This window comes from Ictidomys tridecemlineatus, chromosome 8 (assembly GCF_052094955.1).
Source record: "Ictidomys tridecemlineatus isolate mIctTri1 chromosome 8, mIctTri1.hap1, whole genome shotgun sequence".
In the NCBI taxonomy this organism is placed as follows: Eukaryota; Metazoa; Chordata; class Mammalia; order Rodentia; family Sciuridae; genus Ictidomys; species Ictidomys tridecemlineatus.
Genome location: NC_135484.1, coordinates 8116084 through 8141621, shown reverse-complemented (window position 1 = coordinate 8141621; position 25538 = coordinate 8116084). Strand labels below are relative to the sequence as shown.

The window sequence follows — 25538 nt, the reverse complement described above, 5'->3', positions numbered from 1 at the left end:
CAGATAATTAATATTGGTTGTAAACAAAAGAGTGATTATTTTTGGATTTGACTTTAATTACTGTATTGTGTTGCATTTTGTCTGCTTTTCTTTAATCCTTATAACATGTTCTTTTCATTTATTTTTTATTTTTGGACCTAAATTTGGCATAAAAGTCAATATTTTTCTTGGCATTAGTATCTACTCTTTGCAAATCTGATATATATGTATCATTCTACTTTGCTTATATCCATTCTTCTGATTTTCTAGTTCAACCTGAAGAATAAGTTGCCTCTCACCAGCATTTTGAAAACAAGCAGAAAACAAGTAGAAATCAGTTCAAAGTCTTAGGGAAGAATTATATTTGCGGATAGCAACATATCATCCTCATACAGTACTTTAATGCACTACTGCTCTAGTCTTTTTCTTTATTTCTTGCTATTTCATTCACAACTTCATTAAACACTTTCTTCCTTGCATTAATTCTGATTGACAAAAAGCTGCACATATTTAATCTACTCAACTCTGTGAGTCTGGGGATGAGAACACACTCATTAAACCGTCCCCACAGAAGTGCACCTCCAGGTGAGGTCCCCTCCAGCCCCCTTAATCCTTAGCGGTCTTTTCCTTTTCTCCTTTTCCCTCCGTGGTTTCTTGGAGGTGCTCTTCTCCCTATCTCTAAGGTGGCCCTGCTGGCCAGCACTCAGCTCCTATGCCCTTGGGCCTCCTAGCATCAGCCTCCTCTCTTCCCACCAGGGTGCCCCCCCCATACACCTGTGTTGAATGTGCCCAGGAGACAGACACTGCAGCTGCCTGGGAAGGCACAGCCTGGTCCCTGCTTCAGCATCATCGCAGTGTGGCGCTTCAGGACTAATGAGGGAGGTGGGCGGAGGAAGAGGAGTGCCGGCACATCTCTTGCAGGGATTGGATTTTAAAGAGGGCTTGAGATTTGGAACCCACAGAGTGTCAGATTGCTCTCTTAAAGCCTGGGCACTGTCTGTAAGATCCATTTGTTGTTTCCTGGTTGAGAATCTTATAGTGAGTGGCCTCAGAGTGCACAAGCACGTTCTATAAATGACACTCAAGGCAGAGAGATGCTCCTAGGAAGGGCTGCAGTGTCAGACATGGAACCATCCAAGGCATCCCTACACATAACCCACAGCACCACCTGGACTCTGTTCCTATCCCCAGTGCTACCTCTGTGCTACCTCTCAATCACCTTTTTTTGGTTGAACTGAGCATAATTCTGTCCGTGATGTGTGTTCACAAATGCTGGGGCTCTGCCTGTGCACAACCAGGATTTGACAAGCGGTCTCTTGGGCGTGGTACTGTCCAGCCTAGACTTGAAATGATTATTGCTGCAGTAGTGACCGCTTGGAGTGCTTGCTAGTGGTCAGTGATGAGTATCGGTGATCCCAGCCCCCTCTCCTGACCCTGCTTCAGCTGGCCATCTGACATTCCATTCCGCGTACAAAGTTGGAACATTCTGTTTGTAACTCTCCAGTTTTAAAAGCATCTTTTCAAGTATCAAAGTCTTGGCTCCCTTGGTTAAGTCATGCTCCCACCCTCCTTTAAAACACTGCTTTCAAATAATATTCTAGGAATACCCTTGGGCTGTTCAGTCATTCCAGTAATTCAAGCAGTATTTTTGTGTACTTCCTCATTTGTTATGGATGCCACACTTCCCTGCAGGCACAGATGCATATTATATGCCTGTTTCCTGTGTATTATTGCATTTTCTCCTCTCTTCTCTCTCTCTCTCTCTCTCTCTCTCTCTCTCTCTCTCTCTCACACACACACACACACACACACACACACACACACACACACAAACACATACACCCACTATGATTTTTTTGTTGTGTGTGTTTTTCCTTGATCTGACCTCTCCATTGGATAATAAACTCCTCATAGCCAAGATATGGCTCTGCTTCATCTCCAGTCCTTGGGGGACCCAGCTATGCATCTCGGGGTATCTATTTAAGAGCTTCAGATGCAGGCATTCTCCGCTGCCTAACTGGGAAGTAAAATCCAGTGATCTCTGTTTTTCAGGTTCTGTTTCTCCATCTACAATCAAGCTGATGAAATTTCACGTATTTGGAAATGTTGTGAACCAGCTGAACATTCCAGAATTTGTAGCATGAGCCCGCTGCATTTCGCAGAAAACCATCGGCCAAGGAAAGCGGTTCCGTTCTGCCATGGCTCACTCTCCCAACAGAAAATACACACACACACACAGAAAGAGTAATCAAAATTCACTTGAGCAGGACCCACCACACCAGGTGGAAATATACCTGTGTTCCAGTGACTGTCTTTTATTTACCTTTTCTAAAATTCTACTGGGAACACTTTATTTTTTTTTTTGTTTTTTTTTCATATTTTAAAAAAATATCTCTGGAGCTTAAGTCCTAATTCTTTGTGACATTTGCTCTCCTTTTTTTTTCATGACCCTGGATAAACTACCGAAGAAAGTAAATTGTGCTGCTTGTGATGACTGGCAGCTACTTTTATATGAAGAAGTTCATGGTTCAGAGTGGCATTCAGGTGGGGCAAAGCCAGGTGCTCGGCTTCTCTAATTAAACTGAATATACACTTCATTACATCTGGAAGTTTCTTTCCCTGGGAGTCAAGATGATGTTAATGTAGAAAAATTGTCTGAGTTTATTTTATCTTGAAAACAAACATTGATTCAGTAAGATGCTCATTTATGCCAGAGGCCTAAACTGTCACTCATCCTCAGAAGAGCTCTCAGTTTTCAGGTAGATGTGGCCTTGCTGTGACCCACTGCCTGCACCGAGTACTTCAGCATCTCAAGGAACCACCCTTAACACCAGGAATCCAAGAAGGAAATGATATGTATTTCCCTTTTCTCATTCATTCTGGGATGCAAAAATTGTACAACAATCAGGAAAAGTAAAACGATGTTCCTAAAAGTTCAATTGACAAAGGAAAGAAAATGGTAGGCCAGGAACCAAAGGCAAGATAACCCCAAAATTGAGGGAGTGTATAACTGAAAACAGACTTGAACCGGCCCAGAAGTAGTTTGTCTTGGATGAGGAGGATCGACATGGAGTGATCTCAGCAAGAGTTGTGTTTGTAGTTTTTCATGAAATGATCCTCCTGCTCCTGTAAGGCCAGATGATCTACAACTTGAGTCCTGTTATCCGTCCCTGCCCCATTAGAACACGCCTGGGCCATCACCTCGTGGGTGTACAGGTGCTGGGCTGTGACACAGGCTCTGAGTGTGGCCAGAGGCTTTGCTGTAGTATGAAGACTAGCTGGACAGACACCTGTGGCACTGCCCTGTCCCCACGGCTGGACATTTGTTTTAGCAACATAATGTTCAGGATGCTATTCAAGCTGGGCTCTGAAAAGAATCATCACACTGGAATATTTCTGGATAATGATGAATGATTTACTAACAATAAAATATTTCAAAATCGGTGCCAAAGACTTACCGGGTGAAGGAAGTCGATGTTCTTTCCCCTTCGTTTCCCCCATCGTTATCCCACTTCAGGGTGATGATGCTATTAGAGCACCTTAAGATGCACAGACAGTTGGATCGGTCAGATCAACGTTTCCAAAGTTGGGACAGTTTTTATGAAGAACAAAGTATTCTTTGCAGCCAAGGGGCTCGAAGTTCAAGTCCTTTCATTCGCCAGCCACGTGAGTCCTTGGCGTCCTTGCCTGAGAAGAGGGTATGATGAGCCTGAAGTCTCCAAGCAAGTGTGTGAAGAGTAGCCCCAAAGTGGGTCCAGAAAAGTGTCCAAGGGCAGAAGGTGTCCAGTCTCATAGTTCCCTCCTCCTGCAGCCCCCCAAACCCCTCTTCGGAACGCTTCATATATAAGAGCTGTGGGCTTTGGGTCAAAAGGAGGGCAAGAGTTCCCCTGAGCTTTTTTAAATCAGAAAACCCTTTTCCTCAAGTTTTTATCAAGCACAGAGAAATGTTCTCCTTTTTAGAGCTGCCGTCTGTAACTCCTAAATAGAGAAATGTAACTGCTCTCATCCCCCCCACCCCCCCATCCCCCCCAAAAAAACCCCAAAAGACTTTTTGACCTTGCCAGATAATGGAGACAAAAGTTCTTTTTCTATTATTTCTTTTTTTCAACTTAAATCACTCACTTCTTTTCTTGATCACAAGTTCCTCATTCTCTTAATATCAGTTTAACCATTACAGGGATTTTAATAATAGTTCTCATAATTAGGTTTCCTGGAAGCCATGAAAAAAATCTCACCTAAAGTTCTGTACATTGCATTGAAAGTCTATTTCTGTGGTCACAACATGTCGGGGGGTCAGTAATGCCCAAGTTGTCTTAAACAGAAATTTGCAGGCATTGGTGTATCATTTGTGAAGTTCCCATGTAGGCTAAGGAGTCTAAGTTGTGCAAATTGATCTCCTGAGTTGGTGAGAGGCTGGGACTTAGAAGGGCAGAGAGCACAGAGAACCTGATGGGTGCCATTTGCCAAGTTAGAAGCTGGAAATAGCCCTACTTCTAGAATATTCCAGAGGCCAGATTTGAGGGGTGGAGAAAAGGAAGATAGAGGTTCAGGGTCCACAGGTCACCTTCCCCTTGCAGCTCTCAGTGCTCCTGTGACAGGCTTGTGGCACGGTGGCTGAGGCCTCCCGTCAGCATCCAGGAAGCCAAGGCAGGTGCACTGAGGGGGCGGGAGGACAGCAGAGAGAGCTCTGCACATCTGGGGATGCAAAGCGAGGGTGCACTCCTGATCAGGTGCACTCCTGATCAGAGGGCCTTGGAATGTCCTTCTCTGAGCCCAGGGGAAAGAAGGCCTGGGTTGCCCTTCCTCCTGGAAAAGCTGAGGTGACCTGATGTTGACCCGATGTTGGTGGCCTGTTTCCAGCACCTGTTGGGGTGAATGAATTATTATGCCCTGGGGCCCAAATTTGAGAGAGCAGTGAGAAGACCCATGGGCACCTGATGACCTGTCCTTCTCTCCCTCACCAGATGAATTCTCAGGCCTGGACACAGAAATGCCCACGGAAGAGGCCTACGTCGTGTACGATGAAGGTACAGGCTGATTCCCTCGACACCTGGACACTTGCCTTCCCCATCCCATAATCTGGGTTTAATTGCTGTGATCTCCTTGGCAATTTCCCTCAGGGCCAGCCCTGGGAAGGTGGTTGTAGCCCCACCCTTTCCAAGTGACCCCAAATGTGTATTTGATCTAAAGAAGAACAGCATGCTCGATAGGCAAATGCAGCTGCCAAATGAGTCCTCTGAGCCTCCTCTTCTCTCCCTTCAAATCCTCTTTCCCTTTAAGAAATTTTGGAGCTTCTGTGCCCAGCCTTCCCTGCTCACTTAAAACCCCGTGGTTTGACCTGTGTCCAGCCTTCTCTTTTGGCCTTTCTTTCTCACACTTTCCTCTCCTTTCGTTTCTTAATCACTTCATGCTGTATATGTGTTGATTTCTTATCAAAGAATCTTTACAAGTGAAGGTAAGATCAAAAATACAAAACGCCTTGGACAGTACCTGAACAGTCTCTGGATAAATCACAACTAATGCCGTAATTGTTCTTAGGCTTCTGGGATTGTCTCCTGGGTTGAGGAAGTTGTCTCTGCAGCTGAGAAGTTCAGGAAATTTGTCCCCACCCCATGCTGAACTTTGACATCTGGGCTCCGCGGGTTCTCACAATGGTCTCACCTTGCATGTCATGGCCCATAGCCCCAGTGGTTTTAAATCACAGCTGTGTGTGAATAATGTCATCTCTGATGCTTTACTTATTCATAATAAAGTGTAAGGTAGTGGCCAAATCCCTACAATTTTCAAACAAACAAAAAAATAACATAAAAGACTGTTAGAAAGCAAAAGAAGAGGGCTGGGGATATAGCTCAGTTGGTAGAGTGCTTACCTTGCATATGCAAGGACCTGGGTTCAATCCCCAGCACCACAAATAGGCAAAAAGAAAGCAAAGGGAGACTCCTTAGCACCTTTGGAAGCACTAAGTGTCTTTCTTATGAATAGGTGAAGTGTGCGGGAATGGTTTTATTTTCTTTTTTAAATATCAAAAGATTAGTTATCTGAGTGGCATTAATCTCACCCTGCTCCCTAGCGGGGAATAAGTCCATATACAGAAGTCATATTTTTTTTAATTCACGTTTATCTTCTGATGTGGTATTTTATTGGCTCTAGTGGGAAAAGATGCAGGTGGGTGACAGGTGTGGGCAGGTAACAGGAGCGTGCCAAGCTGGTTGAATGAGTTACGGGGTCTCTCCAGCTCTGATACTAAAACCTCAATTTTGTGGCCTATATATTTTTTCTTTTTCTTCCTCTGTTTTTATCTGAAGATGCTTTTCTGAGGAAATTGAAATGAGGAGAGAGGGTTTTTTAGTGGAAACAAATTATGTTTAAGCAGAGGAACCATTTTAGAGGGCGTGCACGTGCACAGGTGCACACACTCAGCATTTACAGTTGACAGCAAACAGTGCCCCTTTCCGGAGGTGCCCAATTACAAAGCCTTCAAATCCTTTCAGATTACGAGATTGAGACCACAAGGCCACCGGCCACCACCCGGCCCTCGACCACCACCCGGCCCTCGACCACCACCCGGCCCTCGGCCACCACCCGGCCCTCGACCACCGCTGCTGTCCCAAGGGTCATCCCAGAGGAAGGCCCCATCAGGTCCTTTCCTCAGGAAGAATTCGATGTGGCCGGACAGAAACGATTTGTTGGTAAATATAACTTCCTTAATCCGAGAAGCATGGTTTCTAACTTTTGCCCTTTGAAGAAGAGTGGAACTAATCTCTGGGCTTGGCCAAGTCAGTGCATTTCGAGAAGTTTTCCCGAAGCAAAGTTTCCACTGGGGTAATTTAGGGAGTCGGTCCCATTTACAGGAATGTGAATTTGCTTTCTGCAGAATTCGAGAAGAAGTGGGGAGAACAGTTGGGAGCCCAACTGAGAGGCTTTAGGAGGCTTCTCTGTGTAGACCCAGAGGGAGCAACACTGACAAATCACCAGGACCAGGGAGCAACACGTATTTAAGGTGGTGGGACAAGATTTCCCACTAGGCCTTGTCTGCGCGTTATTTGTTTGTTCAATTCTTCCTGAAAGGTTGCAGCTCACTGAATGCAGCCACTGGCTCGATAATATCACAGAACCAAAGCTGTTTTTCTTATTTTCTATAATTTTCATTAGCCTCGAGGAGTTGGGATCTAGAAATTCCTTTTTTCTCTTCTTTCTCAGTAATTAAAACAATTTCAGCGGGCGATTCTACGTTGCTAAGCTATGTCTCATTCTCCTCCAAGTCTTCTTTTCCCATGCCCTTAATGAACTTCCCTGATGAGACAGTTGGATTAACATGTTACTAAGTGGAGACAAGCAACAGCTTAAATTAATATCACACTTCCCTGTTTCCAAAACAAGTGCTCTGCCATGAGCAGAGAACACGCCTTGCCAGCCAAGATGTGGTGGCCGGGTGTCTAAGCCGTGTGTACTTGAAGAGCAAGGACACCCATGTGAAGTAGCATTCCTGAGGCCAAGGCCAATGCCGACTTTGCCCTGCAGTTCCGTGGCAGAAAGGAAACTGCACTCAGGGCTGTTATCAGCTCTGCCTCAGAGCTCTTCTGGAGATTGAAAGGCTGACTATTGTCTGGCTGTTTTCTCGTGTCTGTGCCTCTGTAAAGCAGAGTGGCCCATTCCCTGACACTTCCTGGTGAGATCCACAGACAGGCCCAGAAGGCCCCAGGAGAGTGGAGGGTGGTGAGTGAATGCTGGTTAGCTGTAGGTGGCCCGACTCACACTTCTCCAAGTGATTGGGCATAGAAATGGCAGAATGCCACAGGCTTGTGTGGCATTGATTATGGCCTGGGGATCTTTCAAAATCATTTTGAGGTCATCGTCATCCATGCTGGTGGGGCAGTAGAGCCTTTGCCACCTCCAGACTGACAAGGACAAGCCCCTGGGTCCATTAAGGAGAGCGAGGGGTGTGCTTTTGAGTTTGGCTTCAGGACTGAGGGCTTGGAAGCCTGTGTCTGGCAGGAGAGATGGAGTTGGGTCTGATTCCATGGAGCAGACACTGCGTTTCTGCTTCCAGAAAAAGCCTTCAGCAACCCAACCGGGTATCTCTGCTCTTTTCCAGCTCCTTACGTGACGTACCTGAGTAAAGATCCATCAGCCCCGTGCTCGCTGACCGATGCTCTGGATCATTTCCAAGTGGAGAGCCTGGATGAAATCATTCCAAACGACCTGAGGAAGAACGACCTGCCTCCTCAGCATGCACCCCGCAACATCACGGTGGTCGCCATGGAAGGCTGCCACTCTTTTGTCATCGTGGACTGGGACAAAGCCACCCCTGGAGATGTGGTAACAGGTGTGTCCTAGGCACATGCTCGGAGTTACGCTGATTTATAGGTGGGAAATACAGACAGTAAGGGTTGCATAGCTGAGTGGACAGATGCACAGATGGATGTTTTCTTTCAATGCAGTATAGGCCACGATGAAGCCTCATGGGGTGGAACAGAGAACACTGGGTGGAAGTCAGAGTCCTGAATCCTAGTGCTGGGTTGGTTTACGTGACCTTGAGCTAGCTGCTTTATCTCCCTGGACCTTGATTTTCTTACCTGAAAAGCATTATGTCTCCAAAATTCTATAATCCTGCAAATGGCCAGCAAGCTATTTGTGAGACCAGACCCTCCAATAAGATGCTTATCCTAAAATGCAGCTCTGCCTCTCACCCTCTTTCCATGCCTGCTGGCTACTTCCAAATCATCTGGGGTGATTCCCAGTTCTTATGTGGGAACTGGGCAAGTTCTGAAGGCCTTTGAGATGTCCGTGAGTCCTGCCAGAATATACTTGAAGATAAATCTTTTGAATTAAGTTCTTACAAATATAAAAATAATATTTTCCTTAACTATTTTCCTCCTTTGCATATGACACCTCTGGGCCTGTGAGCCCAGGGGAGGAGGGCATAGGCCTACAGCTGTGTGTGCATCTTGGACAGGTGGGGGCGGTGGTGCCAGAAGTTGAAGCTTGACATCTGTCACTCTTAGGCTGATGTCTTTCATGTAATTCTCAATTTCTAATGCATTTTCTTTAGGTCAAAAGTGTTATCTTTTGGAATGAGAAAAAATGTTCAAGAAAACCCAAAGAGCAATTTCTCTTGTGGGATGTGCACAGGGGCCCAAAAGCCACAGTAAGGGTCACAGGAGATAATGCCCCTGGAGATTTCTGCCAGGTGTAGCTGAAGGGTTGAGGGTGCAAGGAAGGTACAGGGTTAAGAAGTTTGGGTGTAACTAACAGTGCTGTTCACTCCAGCGTGTGCTGAGACCGTTTCTGTGAAGCAAAGCATTTTCCTTGCAGAAAGCAAATAAATCAACAGAAGAATGAGATCTTAGAATCAAAACAGCCAGACAGTGATTTTATTAATTGAATATAGCTTTTTGAATGGCAATTTTTTAAGCAAGCGAGTAAACATACAGAAAAGATAATTGAAACATCTTATTTTAAGCAATTTAGCTTTGATCTCTTGCTTACTTCAGGTAAACACTAGTGAGCTCTGAACCACGTGCTTCTAAGAATCCTCGGTTGCAGGATGAGAGCGTCAGCCACATCCAAGGTGCCACCAGGGCTCTTGTGGTGACGAAGAGGCCTCAGGGAATTCCCAGCAAATGTCTCTGGGACTTGACCCAGACTGGATTCCTGAATTGCCCCATAGGGGCTGTGTCTCCTGTTGCCTTTGGCAGACGAAGTCACTGTCACACATTCCACACCCCCCAAAGCTCCTGAGAGACTCAGTGTCCTCCCATAACCTACTCCTAACCCCAAACGATGCCAGGGCGCCCCAGTTCTGATGGCTCATGATGTTAGCATAAGTGACAGAGCTGAAGTGTGAGTGGGGACCTGGGCACAGCGCAGTCTGGTGCCTGGCACCCCTGGAGTATGGAGGAAAAACAGCAGGTCCCAGAAGGCTCACAGAGAGCAGGAGCCCTGCAGCAGTGAGCCAGGCACCGGCCCGTCCACCTGCAGAACAAAGAAGCCAAGCAGATGCCTACATAAGGCCCCCAAATACACAGAGCATCCCATGACTGGGCTTCTGGACTTTTCTGGGGACGTAGGGTTAGGGTGCGGGGCTGAGTTTCACTTTCCACCCTTGTTTCATAAGCAGCCGAGTCACTATGCAATAAGGTGGCATCCAAACAACAGGAAATCCCCAAGAGTCAGCATGCCCACCACCAGTCACTTCCCCAAGTCCCTTTCACAGGAATCGCTCTGTTAGGAGCCATTCCATGGGGATTCCCACATGACGACCTCAGCTTTTCAGGACCTGCTCATCAACTTCTGTAACTGGTTTAGTCTAGAACGACAGAGAAATGAGGAGGTACACTGTGCTCCGCTAATATGTTAGCAAAACCCTGAAGACTGAAAATAAAGACAGGAGGATCTGCAGGGACCAGCACCCCACAGGGGAAGCACGAGTTTCCCATACAAGCCAGAGATGAAGGCGAACAAACTGCTGACTACTGTCAGAACCGAGTGTCTAAGGCACACACATGACTCTGGATCCACGCCTGGGAGGGTCACTCTTATATGTGAGACCCCTCCAGGCACATGTGTCTTGACTGTACTCTCGTCAGAGAAAGAGAGTGACTTATGGAGAGAGCAGCAAAGGTTGTCAGTAGGCTTTCCAGACAATCACCAAATACCTGAGACAATTACCTTACAAACAGAAAAGTCTTGGTTCATGGTTTTGGTGTTTCCACTCCAAGATTGGGCGGATCACTGCTTTGGGCCTCTCCTGGGGTGCTGGATGGCAGTGGCAGAGAGTGCCTCTCAGAACACACTGCTCACCCGTGACCAGGAAGCCAGAGAGAGAAAGTCAGAAGGCTCCCTGCAGTCCAGGGTCTCTCGGCCACACACACCCGCACCCAGCACTCACGCCAGTGTACCTCATTTTATGTGAAGGACGCTGTGCATGTCTCTACCAGGACATTTTTAAGTGCTTTGTGAGGTACTTCTTTTGTGGTTCTGGGGATTGAACCTGGGGCCTCACACAGGGTAGGCAAGGGCTCTGTCACTGAGTTATAACCCTGGTGTCCCCCACTTTTCTTTAATTTCATTTTGTGGCAAAGATCTTGCTACATTGCTCAGGCTGGCCACAAACTTGCAATCCCCCTGCCTCAGCCTCCCAGGCAACTGGGATGACAGGTGTGTGCCACTGCACCTGGGTGAGCTGCCTGCTTTCGTCTCCTGCTTCTTTTTCCTCTGTGAAGTCAAGACTAGATGCAATTATTTCAAGAAGCTGAGGAAGGCCAGGGACTGGGAGAAAACGGAGAAGTATGGAGCCGGCCAGGCACAGGGAGGGCCTTTGTTTTGCTGCTCCCGTCTGGATTCACCAGAAGGTGTCACAGTTATGTCCTGTCCTGACCCCAGTGTGGCTTGCTGTCCTTGAAGTTCCCCACAAAGCTGTATGGATCGCCTCCTCCCCGACACGCCTCTGGTGTGACTTAGTCCCTCCCTGCTCACCGGGTTCTTCCTGTCCCCATTCCCAGGGTACTTGGTCTACAGCGCATCCTATGAGGACTTCATCAGGAACAAGTGGTCCACTCAGGCTTCCTCTGTGACGCACTTGCCCATTGAGAACCTGAAGCCAAACACCAGGTATGATGTGTCAGCCACACAGAAGCAGAAAGGAGGTCCGTGCACAGGGTCACAGGTGTCCTGTGGTTGAAAACAAAAAAGGAAATGGTTAATCATGATATTTTTTAATGACCGTATTGAATTCTCTGTTTAGTTCTCACTGAACGTCAATCAGTGCTTACCAGGGTACCGTGTCTTTTTTCAGAAGTCACTGTGCATATTGTAATTGTTAGATTATTGGGTTTGTATTTTGTTCCCTATTTTCCCAAACACCACCTGCCATTAGGGAAAGAAAGGGTGATCTGTGTGTCAGTGTGCTGGCCTTAGGAGCACAACCCTCAGCTGACATCAGGTGGAGCAGCAATTGCTAAATACTGTGGTTAACTTGTGCTCAGACTCTGTGATGTAGAAGTTGAGACCATTCTAGGAAGAAGCATTGACATGAGTGAAGGTTACAAAGACCTCTTCATAAAACTGGGGGATGGCTGGAGTGTCAGAGCACCATTCTGGAAGCCCAAGTTTATAGCACGGAGGAAAATGGGCATAGTGGGTTGCCAGGGGTACCAGGAGACTGGAAGACCATTCATTTCCCTCTTATACTACCTGTTTTTTGTGGTCATGATCAACAGAACGCTTCTCTGGTGGGTGCACATGCGTGAAGGAGCAAGCATGTGCTGTCAAGGGGTGATGTGCTGGTAAAGTAGCTATCTGGGGGGAAATACCCCTGGTTTATGCATCCTCCAATTTCTGTGGTGTAGACGCTCCTACCCTGGCCAACTTCCATCTGTCAGGGGCCCTAAACAGTCAATGTGGGGCTCCCACAGGCCAGAACAAATGTCTAGGGCACAGCACAGCACTGCGGTGTGGAGCCAGTGGGCTTAACAAACTCAAATGGCATGAGTGCAGATCTGGGCTCCCTCCCATCTAAGAGAGAAGGCTGGAGCAAAACGCTCATTAAACAGAGCTGCGCTGCAGAGTTTAGAAGCTGGACAATATCCATGGGCACTGAGAGGCTGCTGAACTAGCAGAGAACTTTCCTCAGGACATCTTAATGTGCCTTTGGGGCTCACTTGAACCGAGCTTCCATAAACCATTATGCATTTCAGGGTTTGGCAAGTGAAAACCAAGTAGTAAAGCAGAAAACTGAAAAAGCACTTTTCTTGAACTTTCCCTGGTAGTAATGAGAAATTGGTTAACTAGGGAAAAGAAAACCAGCTGAGTTAGAGACAATGGGGTGAACATCTTTTTCATGGTGTGCAGAGTGACAGTGCTTATACAGCCCGGTCCCCAAATCTGACACCGTCCAGATGGTTTGCCCCAGAGCCACTTGCCATGGAACTGGAACCCTGTCTCCGGGTCCCACTCAAGTCCAGTGTTGTTCACAACTCCTGCGGCCACACTGAAGTGGAGTCTTTAATGATGTCAGGAGGTGGTTACGGGGCATGATGGGTTATTCATTCTTTCAACAAGCATTTCCCAGAGTTCATGCCTCAAGCTCTTCCTGTGCATTTGCTTTGGGCGAGACCACCAAGTTAGGAAGGCAGGAGCGTGGGGTGGGGTTAGGACGCTCAGACCCTCATGGAGCTTCCAGTCCTGTCCTCGTGAAGCGTGGAGTCTGGTGGGGAAGTCAGATGTTTATAAACATTGAGGGTTTGTCTCAGGATGCCGTCAGGTGAGTTGAGGAGGCAGTCAGGTAAGCTTCTGCGCAGAAGGTAGTTGTACCAAACAGGAAGCAGTTGAGCTGGGGAAAAAGTGAGTGGGGTGAGGGCAGTCACTGAGGCAGCAGGAAGCCCCAAGGCAGTGTTCTGGGGAGAAGGGGAGGCTCGAAAGGAGGCGGGGCAGGGGGAGAGGAGGCTGCACAGACAGTGCAGGGCTCCCCATGCGGGTGCCTGAGAACAGACTGCAGCCCTGCCTCTTCCCCTCCACCCCAGGGTGCAGGTTCTTCGCTCCTGGGGTGGAGGGTGCTGGCGGAAGGCCATACCCAGCTCACCCTCCACCACTTCCCTCAGAGCCTCCGGAGCAGCAGCTGATTTCTGTAGCTAGAGGGTGACGAGGCACGAGCACACTTACTGTCCCGCATCACACAAGCTGTGGCTCCGAGGAATCGGGTGTGGTCCTGGTGTGCAACCCACTGAGAGACGTCGTCCCAGTCCCTGGGGAAACCTGCCCCGGAGTCACCATGGGAGAGACAAGAAGTTAGCCCCTCCAAGTGGAGCCAGGTTCCACCTAGGAGGGTCGGTCAGGCTGCTGTTCATTGCTGTGACCCAAATGCCTGAGAAAAACAGCTTCAAGACAGGAAGCAGAGGGAGAAGAAGACAGGGGGGAGGACAAGACACCCCCTGCCAGGTGCACCCTGTGACCTGTTCCTCCCCTGGGCCTGGCCGCCTGTGGTTTCCACCACCTCCCAATAATGTCATCAAATCATGCATCCATCCATGTGGATTAATCCACTGATGACATCAGAGCCCTCATGATCCAGTTACGTACTAGAAGCCCCACTCTGAACATTGCTGCACTGGGCACCAAGCCTTCAACACACGAGTCTTTGGGGACATGCTAATTCCAAACCATAACCGGGGGAAACATTTGATCCTTGTCTTTCTGAGTCTGGCTTACTTTGCTTAACATGATCTCCGGTTCCATCCATTTCCCTGCAAATGGGATGATTTCGCTCTTCATGGGCTCATGAATACTCCATTGCATACATATACCGCATTTTCTTTATCCATTCATCTGTTGATGGACACGGAGGTTGACTCCACAACTTGGCTATTGTGAATTCTACCAGGATAAACGTGGGGTGCAGGTGTCTCTGTAGCATGCTTACTTTAATTCCCTTGGGTATTTACCCAGGAGTGGTACAGCTGGATCACAAACTGTACTTCTATTTTTAGTTTCCTGAGGAACCTTCATGCTGATTTCCATAGTGGCTGCACTGATTTACATTCCCACCAAAAATATATAAGGGTTCCTTTCCCCCAGAATCTTCACCAGCATTTATTGTGCTTTGTATTCTCGATGTTAGCCGTTCTGACTGGCAGTTAGAGAAGAGAGAGAGAGAGAGAGAGAGAGAGGAGCAAAGGGAAAGGAGGGTGGGGAAAGAGAGGGCCATGGTGTGGACATGATCAAAGCATATCATTTGCATGTAAAATATGCCACAGTGAAACCCCTTACTCTATAATTAAAATGCAATAGTAATAATAGAAACCAGAGCCTCATCATCAGCTTTGGTTGTTTATAAACTGGATCTTGTTTTTGATTTGAAGTGACCACAATCTCCTCTGTTGACTACACTCAGCCCCGGTTACTCTTTGGAGGCTGCATATTTTAAATCCCTTCTTACAGTACAAAGCTTTGTCACCAGTGAGGCTATTCAAAAGAGGTGCCAAAACTTACATAAGAAGGATAGGCTTGGGCTGCTTTTGTTCCTTGGATGAGGCAGAGACTATTATTTGGAGTATGAAATAAATATTTTAGTTGGTAGAAAAAGTTTAATGTGGTTTTCAAAAATGGAAATTTTACTTTTCCCCCCCAATTTCTTGTTGTTTTCCAGCTCAACATGTTTCCATTTACTTTGACTCAGTAGTGAAGTTCATATGGAAATGTCTTTGGATTTGGCACATGAGGGAGGGTAGACTTGGACAGCCCTTGGGTTTCAGTGGTAAAACAAAATTAATGTCAACAAGCGACAGTCCCCTAGCATGTTAGTTGTCCCTCCAGTTGCATGAGGAGCTTGGAACAGGGTATTAGGAGGGATCCAGCAAGGGCTTACAGAGTTATTCATCAGAAATGCTCCTTGTAGCTGCTGAACGTCTCTTTCCTTGTGTTTAATTCCTTTCTTGGAGGATAAAACAATCTGTGAAATTTGCCCAGGACCGATGATGTATGCCAAGCTTGAAGTGCTGCAGGGTTCTGCCCTAAATCCTTCGGTGACTGCTGGATAGGGGTGTGCATGCTGGGGAGACACACTACAGGGCAGATTGAGATTTTAGAAAAATATGTTCTTAATTGTGCCTATCTTTTTTTAAAGAATTGACATTTAGAAATGAATACACCTAAATGAGTTGTGAATGACTTAAGAAGACTAATTTTACCAAATGCTTTTCTCTGCTGGTTAGTCAAACCACAGGAAAATATGCACTTGTACTGTGAGGTGAGGGGCCACCCTAGGCCTCTGTCGTCCCACCACACAGCAGCAGGCTTGCTCCCGGGCAGCTGGCAGGTGTGACAGGCCTTGAATGTAAACAATATATCTTCCAAAACTTGAGTGCATTTGAGTGAGTACATGTGCTCTGTGTGCCTGACAAGATAAAGAATTTTGGAGCACTTCAGAGTGACCTTCTTGCTGGCTAAGTCAGAGAAAAAGACTCTCCAGGGAGCAGCTAGCCACCACTCGAAGGGATGTTTTATCCCTCTTTTCACCTATAAGTGACAGTGAGTTGGCAGAGCCAGAGTGACACCTGGAGTCCCAGAAGTGAGGATGTCACAGACACCAAGAACAGTGGGTCATGACCCTGGAGCTGGTCTCCAGGACTTCTCGACCACTGCTTCTTATCTGCTAATCCTCTGAGTGACACTTCAGATGCCTGGAGACTCAGTCTCCCCAAGATGAACTAGATGACACGGTTAGTGTATACTCCAAAATGAAGCTCAACCCTGCAGCAAAGCCTCTGTCTCCTCCTTTTCCCCACCCACACCCCCTTCCTGGACTTGCTTCTCTTTCCTTGGGTGCAGAAACTCACAGCTGGGTCACTTGTAGCGCCATCCCTTCCTGGCTCCAGAGCCACCCCCCAGCACCCCTCCTGCGCCCCAGACAGGAGGAGTGCTGGGGGGTGTTGTTAGTTCTGACTTTTTGCCTCATGACCATTCTGTTCCAATTTACCATGTGTTTACATTAACCGTATGATTTCAAAAAGCTATTAAACATGAGAAAGTTCAGAAAAAAAGACAAAGGTCACAAGTGATGTGGGCATTCATAAAGATGGGTCTTCAAGCCTGCCAGGGAGTAGGAGCTCAGTAGTTTAGAATCTGCCTCATCATTCCAAAGTCAATTTCTCTTTCAAAAGATGTTTTCTTCTGATTTCAGGTACTACTTTAAAGTTCAAGCCAAAAATCCTCACGGCTATGGACCCATCAGCCCTTCGGTCTCTTTTGTTACAGAATCAGGTACGGGCAACTTCACATTCTCATTTTACTTCTCTTGGAAATGAAATTAAAGATCTAGAACTATAATGACCACAGAGTAAAAAGTAAAGAAGTAAAACCCTTTTCCATTGGATGAATTCATACTGGATTTCCCTTTATAAAGTCAGCACTATTTTTTTTCCTGCTACTTTAAAATTTGGAATGAAACTAGAAGTAGTGTTCACTGGTTCTCTGAGGAGCACAAAAGTCAATTTCCAATGAAAGGAAGAAAAAAAATCTAGTTTTCAACCAGGTGGGGAATATAAGTTTGAATCCATGTGTACAAAATGTAGTTTCAGAGTTGGTGTGTGCGTGTGTGTGTGTGTGTGTGTGTGTGTGTGTGTGTGAGTAGTTGATAAGTATCTATGCCAGTTGGTCTGAGAGTTGCTTCTCCAGTTAGCCAAGACCTTAAGACCCAGGGTCCCCTCTAAGGTCTAAGATGTCTGTTCTTAATATTAAGAGTTAATTAAGGTATAATTAAGGTATTATTCAGTCTCATCAGCAATATCACTTTGGAGCATGTCCTCACACTTTGGGATGCTAGTGGGCAAAGTTCTCAGGCCTTTCAATAGATGTTCCTGTGGCCTACAGTCTGAGGCCACGCGTGCAGACATGGCCCACAGTGACCATTCTTGAGTTAGTGACTTCCTTTTTCCACGTGGGAAGCCAAGCTAGAGTTCAGACCAAGCCAGGCCGAGCCAGCTCGGACCCACATCTTCTGGCTGCCATTTGGTTAGATTATTTCCTATATGTTACTTGATTCCAGAAAATCTGTCATTAAGAGATATTTTAAGCATAATGATTTTAAATCTACTGGATCAAAATATGTGGAAAAAATGATCTTTTATGAGAATATGCTTTATGTTGGAAATGTAGGCAAAAGACCCCAAAAGCGTTTTCACTTATTTCACATAGGAAATGTGTTTGCTAATGTAGGGAATGTATACGTGTTCATGCTGCATTTCCTAAAATCAAAGTGGGCCTTTGGGACCAGAATGAATGCAATCAGATGGATCACGAAAACAAGTCAAATCCAAGAAGCTCAGGTCTGAAATGTATCTGAAAGTAGAAAGTGACCTGCTGGGAATGCTATTTCCAGGACTCTAACTGAAGCAAACTTCTGAAGGTCCATTCTCTTCTGCCCTCTCTACCCAGCAAAGCTCTGGCCTATCCTTTGTGGCCTCCGAGGGCAGGTGAAGAAGTTGAAGGCCCCACCCCAACTGTGAGCCCCAATCTGAGGATAGACCTAGGAACCCCATTTCAGTGAGCTCGTGGGAGACCCTAACACACTTGGAGTTTTGAATTATTTGCTCTGGTCATCTTCATTTTATTCAGTCTCTATAGTAGGGTCTCTCCTTCATTTTGTGCTACCCTACTGAAAATGGTCAGGTTACAACAGGAACATACCAAGTAGGTGACGTATGGTATTTGCTGAACATAGTATCCACGAGGTCAGGTGTTGTTGCTGGTGTTCCATATAGTTCCCTATCATGTCCCAGAATATGTGAGACTTTTGCTAGCAGACTGTTGAAACTGAGGAGCTCAAGAGCAGGAGAGCAAAACAAGCCCTCTCCCTTTAAGCTAGGTGGGTCAATCTATTTGGTATACAATAGATGATGGCAGAATGAATAGTTTGTACAACGTACAGCACGAGGGAGACTTGGGCATGCCAGATTCTTGTGCTGACAGAAGAGGCAGGTTCCGTGAGTGTACACATGTGTTGTCATCCATAGGCTGCATCTGCTAAGAGAGCAACTTACTGCATGATAATTTTTTAATAATAAAAAGAATGGTCTGTATCTATCTAGTCCATGACTAGACTTTTTCCAAAGCAGAATTCCTTAAAAGGCAAATTTCATATTCTCTTAAATGGAACTAATTGGACTAAGGCATAGATGGGTTTTATGAAGAGCATTACTGGTGTGTAATGGCATACAGTAAGCTGCACACAATTAAGCGGTGCTCCTTAATAAGTTCTGAGTTATATTCATACACACGAAGTCCTCACTACTGTGATGATGATGAGCATGTCCATCACTCCCAACAATTGCCCCTGCTGGGGGGGGGGGTACAGCCTCCCACCCTGCCCTCTCACACACAGTATGCGGTTCTTTGGCTTCTTTTTTTCACCATTAGTCATTTTGAGATTCATCCATATCACTGTGTGTATAAGTAGTTCATTCTCTTCTGTTACTGATCAGTATCTTATTGTACAGCTATGCCACGACTCGTTTATGCAATCCCATTAGCTGTTGATGATCATTGGGGTTATTTCTGTTTCCTGACTCTTGCAAAGATACTATAAACATTCATGTACAAATGTTTATATGAATATGTATTTTTAATTTCTTTTGGATAAATGCTTATGAGTGGAATGGATAGACTAGATAGTAGGTATATGTGTACTTTGTTTTAAAAAATACATATATCAAACTGTTTCCAAAGGTAGAGAATTCCATGAGGTCAGGTGTCCATTGTTGGAGTTCCACATAGTTCCCTCTACCTTGTCTTAGGGTATTTGAGACTTTGCTACCAGACTTTTGAAACTAAGTATCGAATTATTTTGTAGGCATCCCAATATCAAAACATTATTTTCAGAGACACACAACTTTTATGTAAATAAAAGGACAGTTAACTAGAAAAGAGTATTTCTCAAAAGGGGATAATTAGAAAATAAAAAACTAAGGGAAAACTTTGGCATATAATAAGTAACATTTATTTTTTTCTGTATTCCAGTTTGGTTACCCTCTTTCAATTACAATAAATCTTTAAACATTTACACGATTGTGATACATGATACAAAGTCAATTATTTCTTTTTTCATTCTACAGATAATCCTCTACTTGTTGTGAGGCCACCAGGTAAGTCTTTCTTTCCGAGGATCTTAACCTTGTGGTCATCATATTCCCTAACGTGAGATTGCTGTGATCCCTCACAAAGAGAAACGCTGGACCACTTTTGCATTTTAATAATTTTCTGACAACTTCCATCTATCCTTGATCCAGGTCTATGGAAAAGATTGACTTGGAAATGTTTTAAATATGCCAAAACAGACAATATATATGAGAAATCATGGGGGAGGAGTCAATATCTATAAAAATGATACTCTGTTTACACCAGCCCTGGGAATATTGTAGAATGCTAAAAAGATACATACCATGAAGTTTTTCTTTGTTTTTCAAACAAACCAAGAAAGCCCTGTTATTAAAGTCCAAGCAGGAGGAGTAGGAGTCAATGCTGAGCGACTTAGGGAAGGATGGTGAGCCCCACAGGATCAAAACGGCCATTGCAGCCAGTTTTCCTTGAGGCATAGTCTACCTTTAATTCTGAGAATTTATTGAAATAAAAACACCTTAAATAAATATGATCAGGTAAAAGAACCCCCCAGTTGTACTTTAGTACTTAAAAAGAAGAGGAAAATCCAAAAGGGTGCTTGTTGGGAGGCGGGAAAACCTTGCTCAGAGAAGCCTTGAGGAAGGGAGGGCCCAGTGCCTAAGTCCACTTTCCGGATACTCTGCAAGAATAAACGCTGCAAGCTCCCATCACTTAGAGGGTGTACTCTGTGTTATCAAGGCGGTGAGCCCATCTGGATCCCGTTTGCTTTCAAACATGACCCTGGCTACACCGACTGCCATGGCCGGCAGTACGTGAAGCGGACGTGGTATAGAAAGTTTGTGGGAGTCGTGCTCTGCAATTCGCTGCGGTATAAGATCTATCTCAGTGACAACCTGAAAGGTAGGTCTTTGAGCATGGCTGGCTCTGGCAGGCATGCAGTTTTGATCTTCCCAGGTACTAACTTGACCCAACAGGTGTATGGGCATGTGTTGGGGGCTGGACCCTTGTGACCACACACCCCCAGGCTATAATACAACCAATGCTGTAGGTTCCACTCTGGGGTTGCTAGATTTTCCATTGGCATGCAAAAACATATTTTAAAAAATCTACTACACTTGAGGAATGAAGTCCAAAATTCTGTTAAAAATTTTATAAAGCCTATTTTTGTTTGCTACTAATTGGATAATGATAAATGAGGATAAACTGGAAGAATTGAGGAAAGTCCACCTTCCACGCTCTGCCACAACCACCACTTTTCAAAGAAAAAATGTAGATGGTGGCACGAATATTATCAGTTCTATTTATTCTGTGTTAGAATAAAAATGGTTTTATCATAGTAGGGATCAAAACAAAGAGTGATGTGAAGACCCAGAACTACCAGCCCTTCAAAATGCCTGCCGTCCCCAGCTGGTTTTGACTCACCACCTACACCGGGCTGGTTATTTTTTTTTAAAACTCATACAACTTTTAATTTTTAATTAAAATTGAAAACTTATAATTTTAGCATATATATATTACAGAATTTTCTTCAGGTGGTATACATTTTCCACTGGCCAGTTTTTTAATTTAATTTTTTTCTTATTAGCAAGGATTATGTAAAGACAGGGTCAAAACAAAGTCTCCCCTTCCATTCCCTGCTCTGCAATTCTGGGTATCCATGTCTCCCCAAAGCAAATACACACTCTGTGTACTCTTTGCTTTGGTTTCCACCTTTGTCTTCCCCTGCCTCAGAATTGCTAGGAGGGGTTAGTGGTCCCAGGGTGGGGAGATGACTTGGCCTTCCCGTACTATGTGCTTCAGCACCATGGACAGCGTCCCATGCTGCCCTGGGGTCCCCTCCTTGCAGCTATGTGGGAAGACAGGTTCTCCTATTCAAATACACTAATTATTCAAAAGTGATTCTCTACCGCAGTTTTCTTCATTCCGTAAAAAAATAAGGCATAAAAGTTCTCTCATTTATATGTTAAACTCTAGATTGCTCATAGTTTCCCCCTACTGAACATCGTTAAGTGTTCAGTGTGTGATCTTGCTGAATCTTTATGAACTTCCGGAGGTTGGTGCCACCATCACCATTTTTTCAGACATTAAAATACAGAACACACAATTTCAATAATGTGCTCAGCTCAAATGGTCTTAAAGCTTGTTCCAGCTCCTTGGCCTGCTGTGACAGTCTTTGAGCAGTCCCTGACCTGTCACGGTTCTTTATGCAGATACATTCTACAGCATCGGAGACAGCTGGGGAAGAGGCGAAGACCATTGCCAGTTTGTGGATTCCCACCTTGATGGAAGAACAGGGCCTCAGTCCTATGTAGAAGCCCTCCCTACCATTCAAGGTAATGGGAACAAATGCTTCTGCCCAGAGGAGAGAAACAGGTTATTAACAGGAGGAGGAAATTCACTGTAGCTCCACCTTTGATTTGCCATCTGAAGGTGGATGTTGGGAGCACTTGGGATCATAAAAATGAAAATAAGGAACCAAGGAATCAAAATACTCCTACCATGTGCTGGGCATGGAGTGAGCCTTGAAGAAACAGGGAGTTCAAAGGGACCTGTGAGGCCTCTCTTAGGGACATGCCCTGTAACTGTGAAGAGCAAGCAGGCAAGAAGGTGACTTGGTGAACACCATGCTGAATAGACAAGGACAGGTTGTGTCACGTAATCGTTGTGTGGGCAGCCGAGGTGCATGTCACTGAAATCAAAGGAGGTACCACTTGAGGTGTTAAGAAGGGTTTAGTGTGAGGCAGAGTCTTAAGGACTGGCTGGACGGGTGGAGGGGAGAGCCTTTCAGAGGAGACACGCACAGGGGAACATACAGAGAAGACAAAGGTCAAGTTGCGAACCCACCAGGACAGGTTTCAGAGGCGGTACACCTGACATCATGGAGTGAGGACATGTATCATCTCAAAGGTTAGCAACTGGTAACTTGACTCTTTCCCTTAGTCCTCCAAGAAACAAATTAACAGGACAACTAAGTGAAACCCAGCATCTTTCCCCTTATGCATTCAACTCTTCATGTTCTGGCGTTTTCAGGGCATAATGGATACTCATCTAACAGGCTCCTTATTCTGAAAAAAAAATTCATGAATGGGTATATGAATTACTATGTTCAAAATAACGGTAAAAAAAAACAAAACTCTAAAATCAATGGAACGGTGAAATGAGTGTACCAGGGCTGTCTCACCTAGAGAAACGGAACAATTAGTGTCCATTCATGGAGATTTATTTTGAGGAATCGGTCCCCATGGCTGTGGACACTGGCAAGTTCAATGTATGCAGAGTAAGGCAGCTGGAGGCTCCGGGAGGAGACGGTGTTGCCATCAAGTCTGAAGGCTGGCTGGGGGCAGAATGCCTTCCCCTTCCCAGAATGGGAGTGATCAGTCATTTTTATTGACTTTCAACTGAGTGGATGAGGACCACCCACATTACGGAGGTGATCTGTTTTCAGTCCCCTGGGTTAGATTTTGGCTTATCTAAAAAGTACGTTCGTAGAACTCTCTAGAGTAACATTGGATTAAACATGTAGCCTCCTCTGGTTGACCATCACAGTAAACATACAAAGCATATCACAATGCACAGTGTTTGAAGTCCTTGTGGTGCCCCAGGGTTACAGTGTTCCACTGTTTCTGTGACCATGGTCATGGCATTGGCCCTGGGCATAGGTACTGATTGATCAATGTGCTCCGTGGCAGAGTGGCAAGAGGTCATTTATTTGGCCAGGTCAAGAATGAGAGCAGTTGTTGAGTTTTCCAAAATTTTGATGAGGCTGGAGCACCCTGCCTGCTTGCAGACAGAAGTGTTCAGAATGCTACAGGATCCTTTTCTCTGAGAGATTTCCTGAAAGATCTAAAAGTCTGCCTGGATTCTGAGAATTAGGCCTTGGCGTTTGGAGGCTCTGGCAAGTTGGAGGCTCTCAGCTCAGTGAGGGTGGGAGGGAGTCTCACCCAGCGTTGTTCACCCAGCTCAGGGCCTGCCCTTCCATGGGTGCTCACTGTTGCCTAAAATCACCTTCTTCTGTGGAGAGAAAGGGAGAGATCATAACCTCTACTCTCTGCTCTCTGCGTTACACACATGTGGGGACCGGGTTATCTCACAAATCATGCTTGGGACCTCACGCTCTCATCATCTCACCCAAAAGTGGCTTCAGTGGTGACACTTGTCGTATGAGCCATTCACTAGAGGACTTCTCTTTGAAAGGACGTTGTAAGGATGAGGATTTTTTCCCCTTTGGTTCAGTTGATTTTGACGCATTTTCTGCCCTGCTCTTTCCTGTCGCTTTTGCAGGTTACTATCGCCAGTATCGCCAGGAGCCTGTCAGCTTTGGCCAAATCGGTTTTGGAACCCCCTACTACTATGTGGGCTGGTACGAGTGTGGGGTCTCCATCCCAGGAAAGTGGTGACCACAGGATCGTCACACTGCAAGTTGACCTGCTCAGCCCTGTTGACTAGTTCTTACCCTGGGCTGTGAGCAGAAGGATGGAGAAAGACTGTGTCCCCAGCCCAGATGCCCACTGGGTGTCATGGCGGCCACATGATGGACACTGGACATTTTGGTCATCTTCAGTCTGAAACCCAGTCGCACTTCTTGGCCTGGACTCAGTTTTGTGGAAACTTCACTTCTGCACAATTTTTTGTTTGTAACAGCCGATCTCAGAGACATCTGAAACCAGCAGCTGATTCAGGGCGAGTTCCAGGCTCTAGGCACAAAACTCAAACTCTCCAATGTCTCCAGGGAACAGCGTGAGCATGCTGTGCTTGCTTCATAAAACACTTGCTGTTTTTTTCTCATTCTCAACTCCTCCAAAATCAGCTGAATTTAAGCTTCAGGTCTTTTTGTATGCACTAGAACTGAATTACTAAAAATACTGCTAAAGAAAATATATTCTACTTAAGATTTTTTTCTATGGACCTACCTACTACTAGACTAAATGCATCCAATTTTATTTGTAAATTCTCAATTTTGATATATATATATATGTATATATGCATATACATATCCACACTTGTCTGCAAAAAATACTGATTAAAATGGCTGAATTTGTACTTGTTCACTTGATAAATGCATGTGGGACTTTTTGGAAAAGGCGTGGTTTATTAACATCTAGAAGTAACCAGGGATGGGTACTCTGCGTAGAGTAATGCCAGTGGAGAGGAAGCCGTTCTTCCTGTGGATGGTGCTGGGCTCTGGTGATGAGGAGGAGGCAGAGATGCTGTTGTGAATGAGCAGTGCCCTTGTCTTTGCCAACCAAGTGCCTGCTCTTTCCACACCCAGGTGGAAAGCATCTTTGTTGCCTCTGTTGAGGGGTACCTAGTATGTTCCAGACAAATTGAGAGTTTAGATCCCCAAAGATGGTTTAGAGTCTTGTTTTCAAAAATTACGTTTCTCTTTCCTTCCTAGCTCAGTATCTACTCCTTGAAATAGAAGCATCTTGCCTCTCTTGACTGTGGCATGAGAGGGTTTCTTTAGACACTTTATTCTCATTCTCTTTGAAATATTCTGCCCTTGCCGCTCACTTGGCTCACCCCTGTCCCTCTGGCAGCCCGACGGAGGGACGGATTGTCTTCTTGCACCAGGTGTCGGCCACCAGGGAAGCAGTGGTGGAGATAGCTGTAAGCAGACTCTCATGGGACTGTGGGTCACACCCAGTGGAAGCCCTTGATGGGCAGAGTGCAGTCCTGGGGGCTGGGGTTGATTATTGTCAGTGACAGCCCTGTGGGGAGGTGAAGCCTGGTAATTCTGAAGGCAGAACTTACAAGGAAACAAGTCATTTTGCAGAGTCTTTGTGATGGGGCTGCGATGGCTGCCGTTTTTCTCACTGTCCTCTTTCTGCAGTCAATGACAAGCAAAGAAAAGACAAGCATCTCTCGGCAGGGGAAGGTCCTAGAATCGCTCAGAGAAACAGACCATGTTGACCCCATTTCATTTTGCAAAATAAGTGGGAATTAAGCAG

General features: G+C 45.7%; 1 protein-coding gene across 3 annotated transcripts in view; it reads left to right on the top strand.

The window, feature by feature from the left end:
* Positions 1–24670, top strand: part of Fndc1 (fibronectin type III domain containing 1) — an 84706-nt gene extending 60036 nt beyond the window's left edge. For all 3 annotated transcript variants that reach the window (XM_078018800.1, XM_040283509.2, XM_078018801.1), the window contains 9 exons: positions 4944–5006; positions 6471–6668; positions 8075–8305; positions 11484–11592; positions 16658–16737; positions 19587–19616; positions 20329–20490; positions 21801–21923; positions 23872–24670. In XM_078018800.1, the coding sequence (XP_077874926.1) occupies positions 4944–5006; positions 6471–6668; positions 8075–8305; positions 11484–11592; positions 16658–16737; positions 19587–19616; positions 20329–20490; positions 21801–21923; positions 23872–23987 (1112 nt within the window). In that variant the 3' untranslated portion in view covers positions 23988–24670. The remainder of the gene's footprint in view (positions 1–4943; positions 5007–6470; positions 6669–8074; positions 8306–11483; positions 11593–16657; positions 16738–19586; positions 19617–20328; positions 20491–21800; positions 21924–23871) is intronic.
* Positions 24671–25538: the final 868 nt, after the last annotated feature.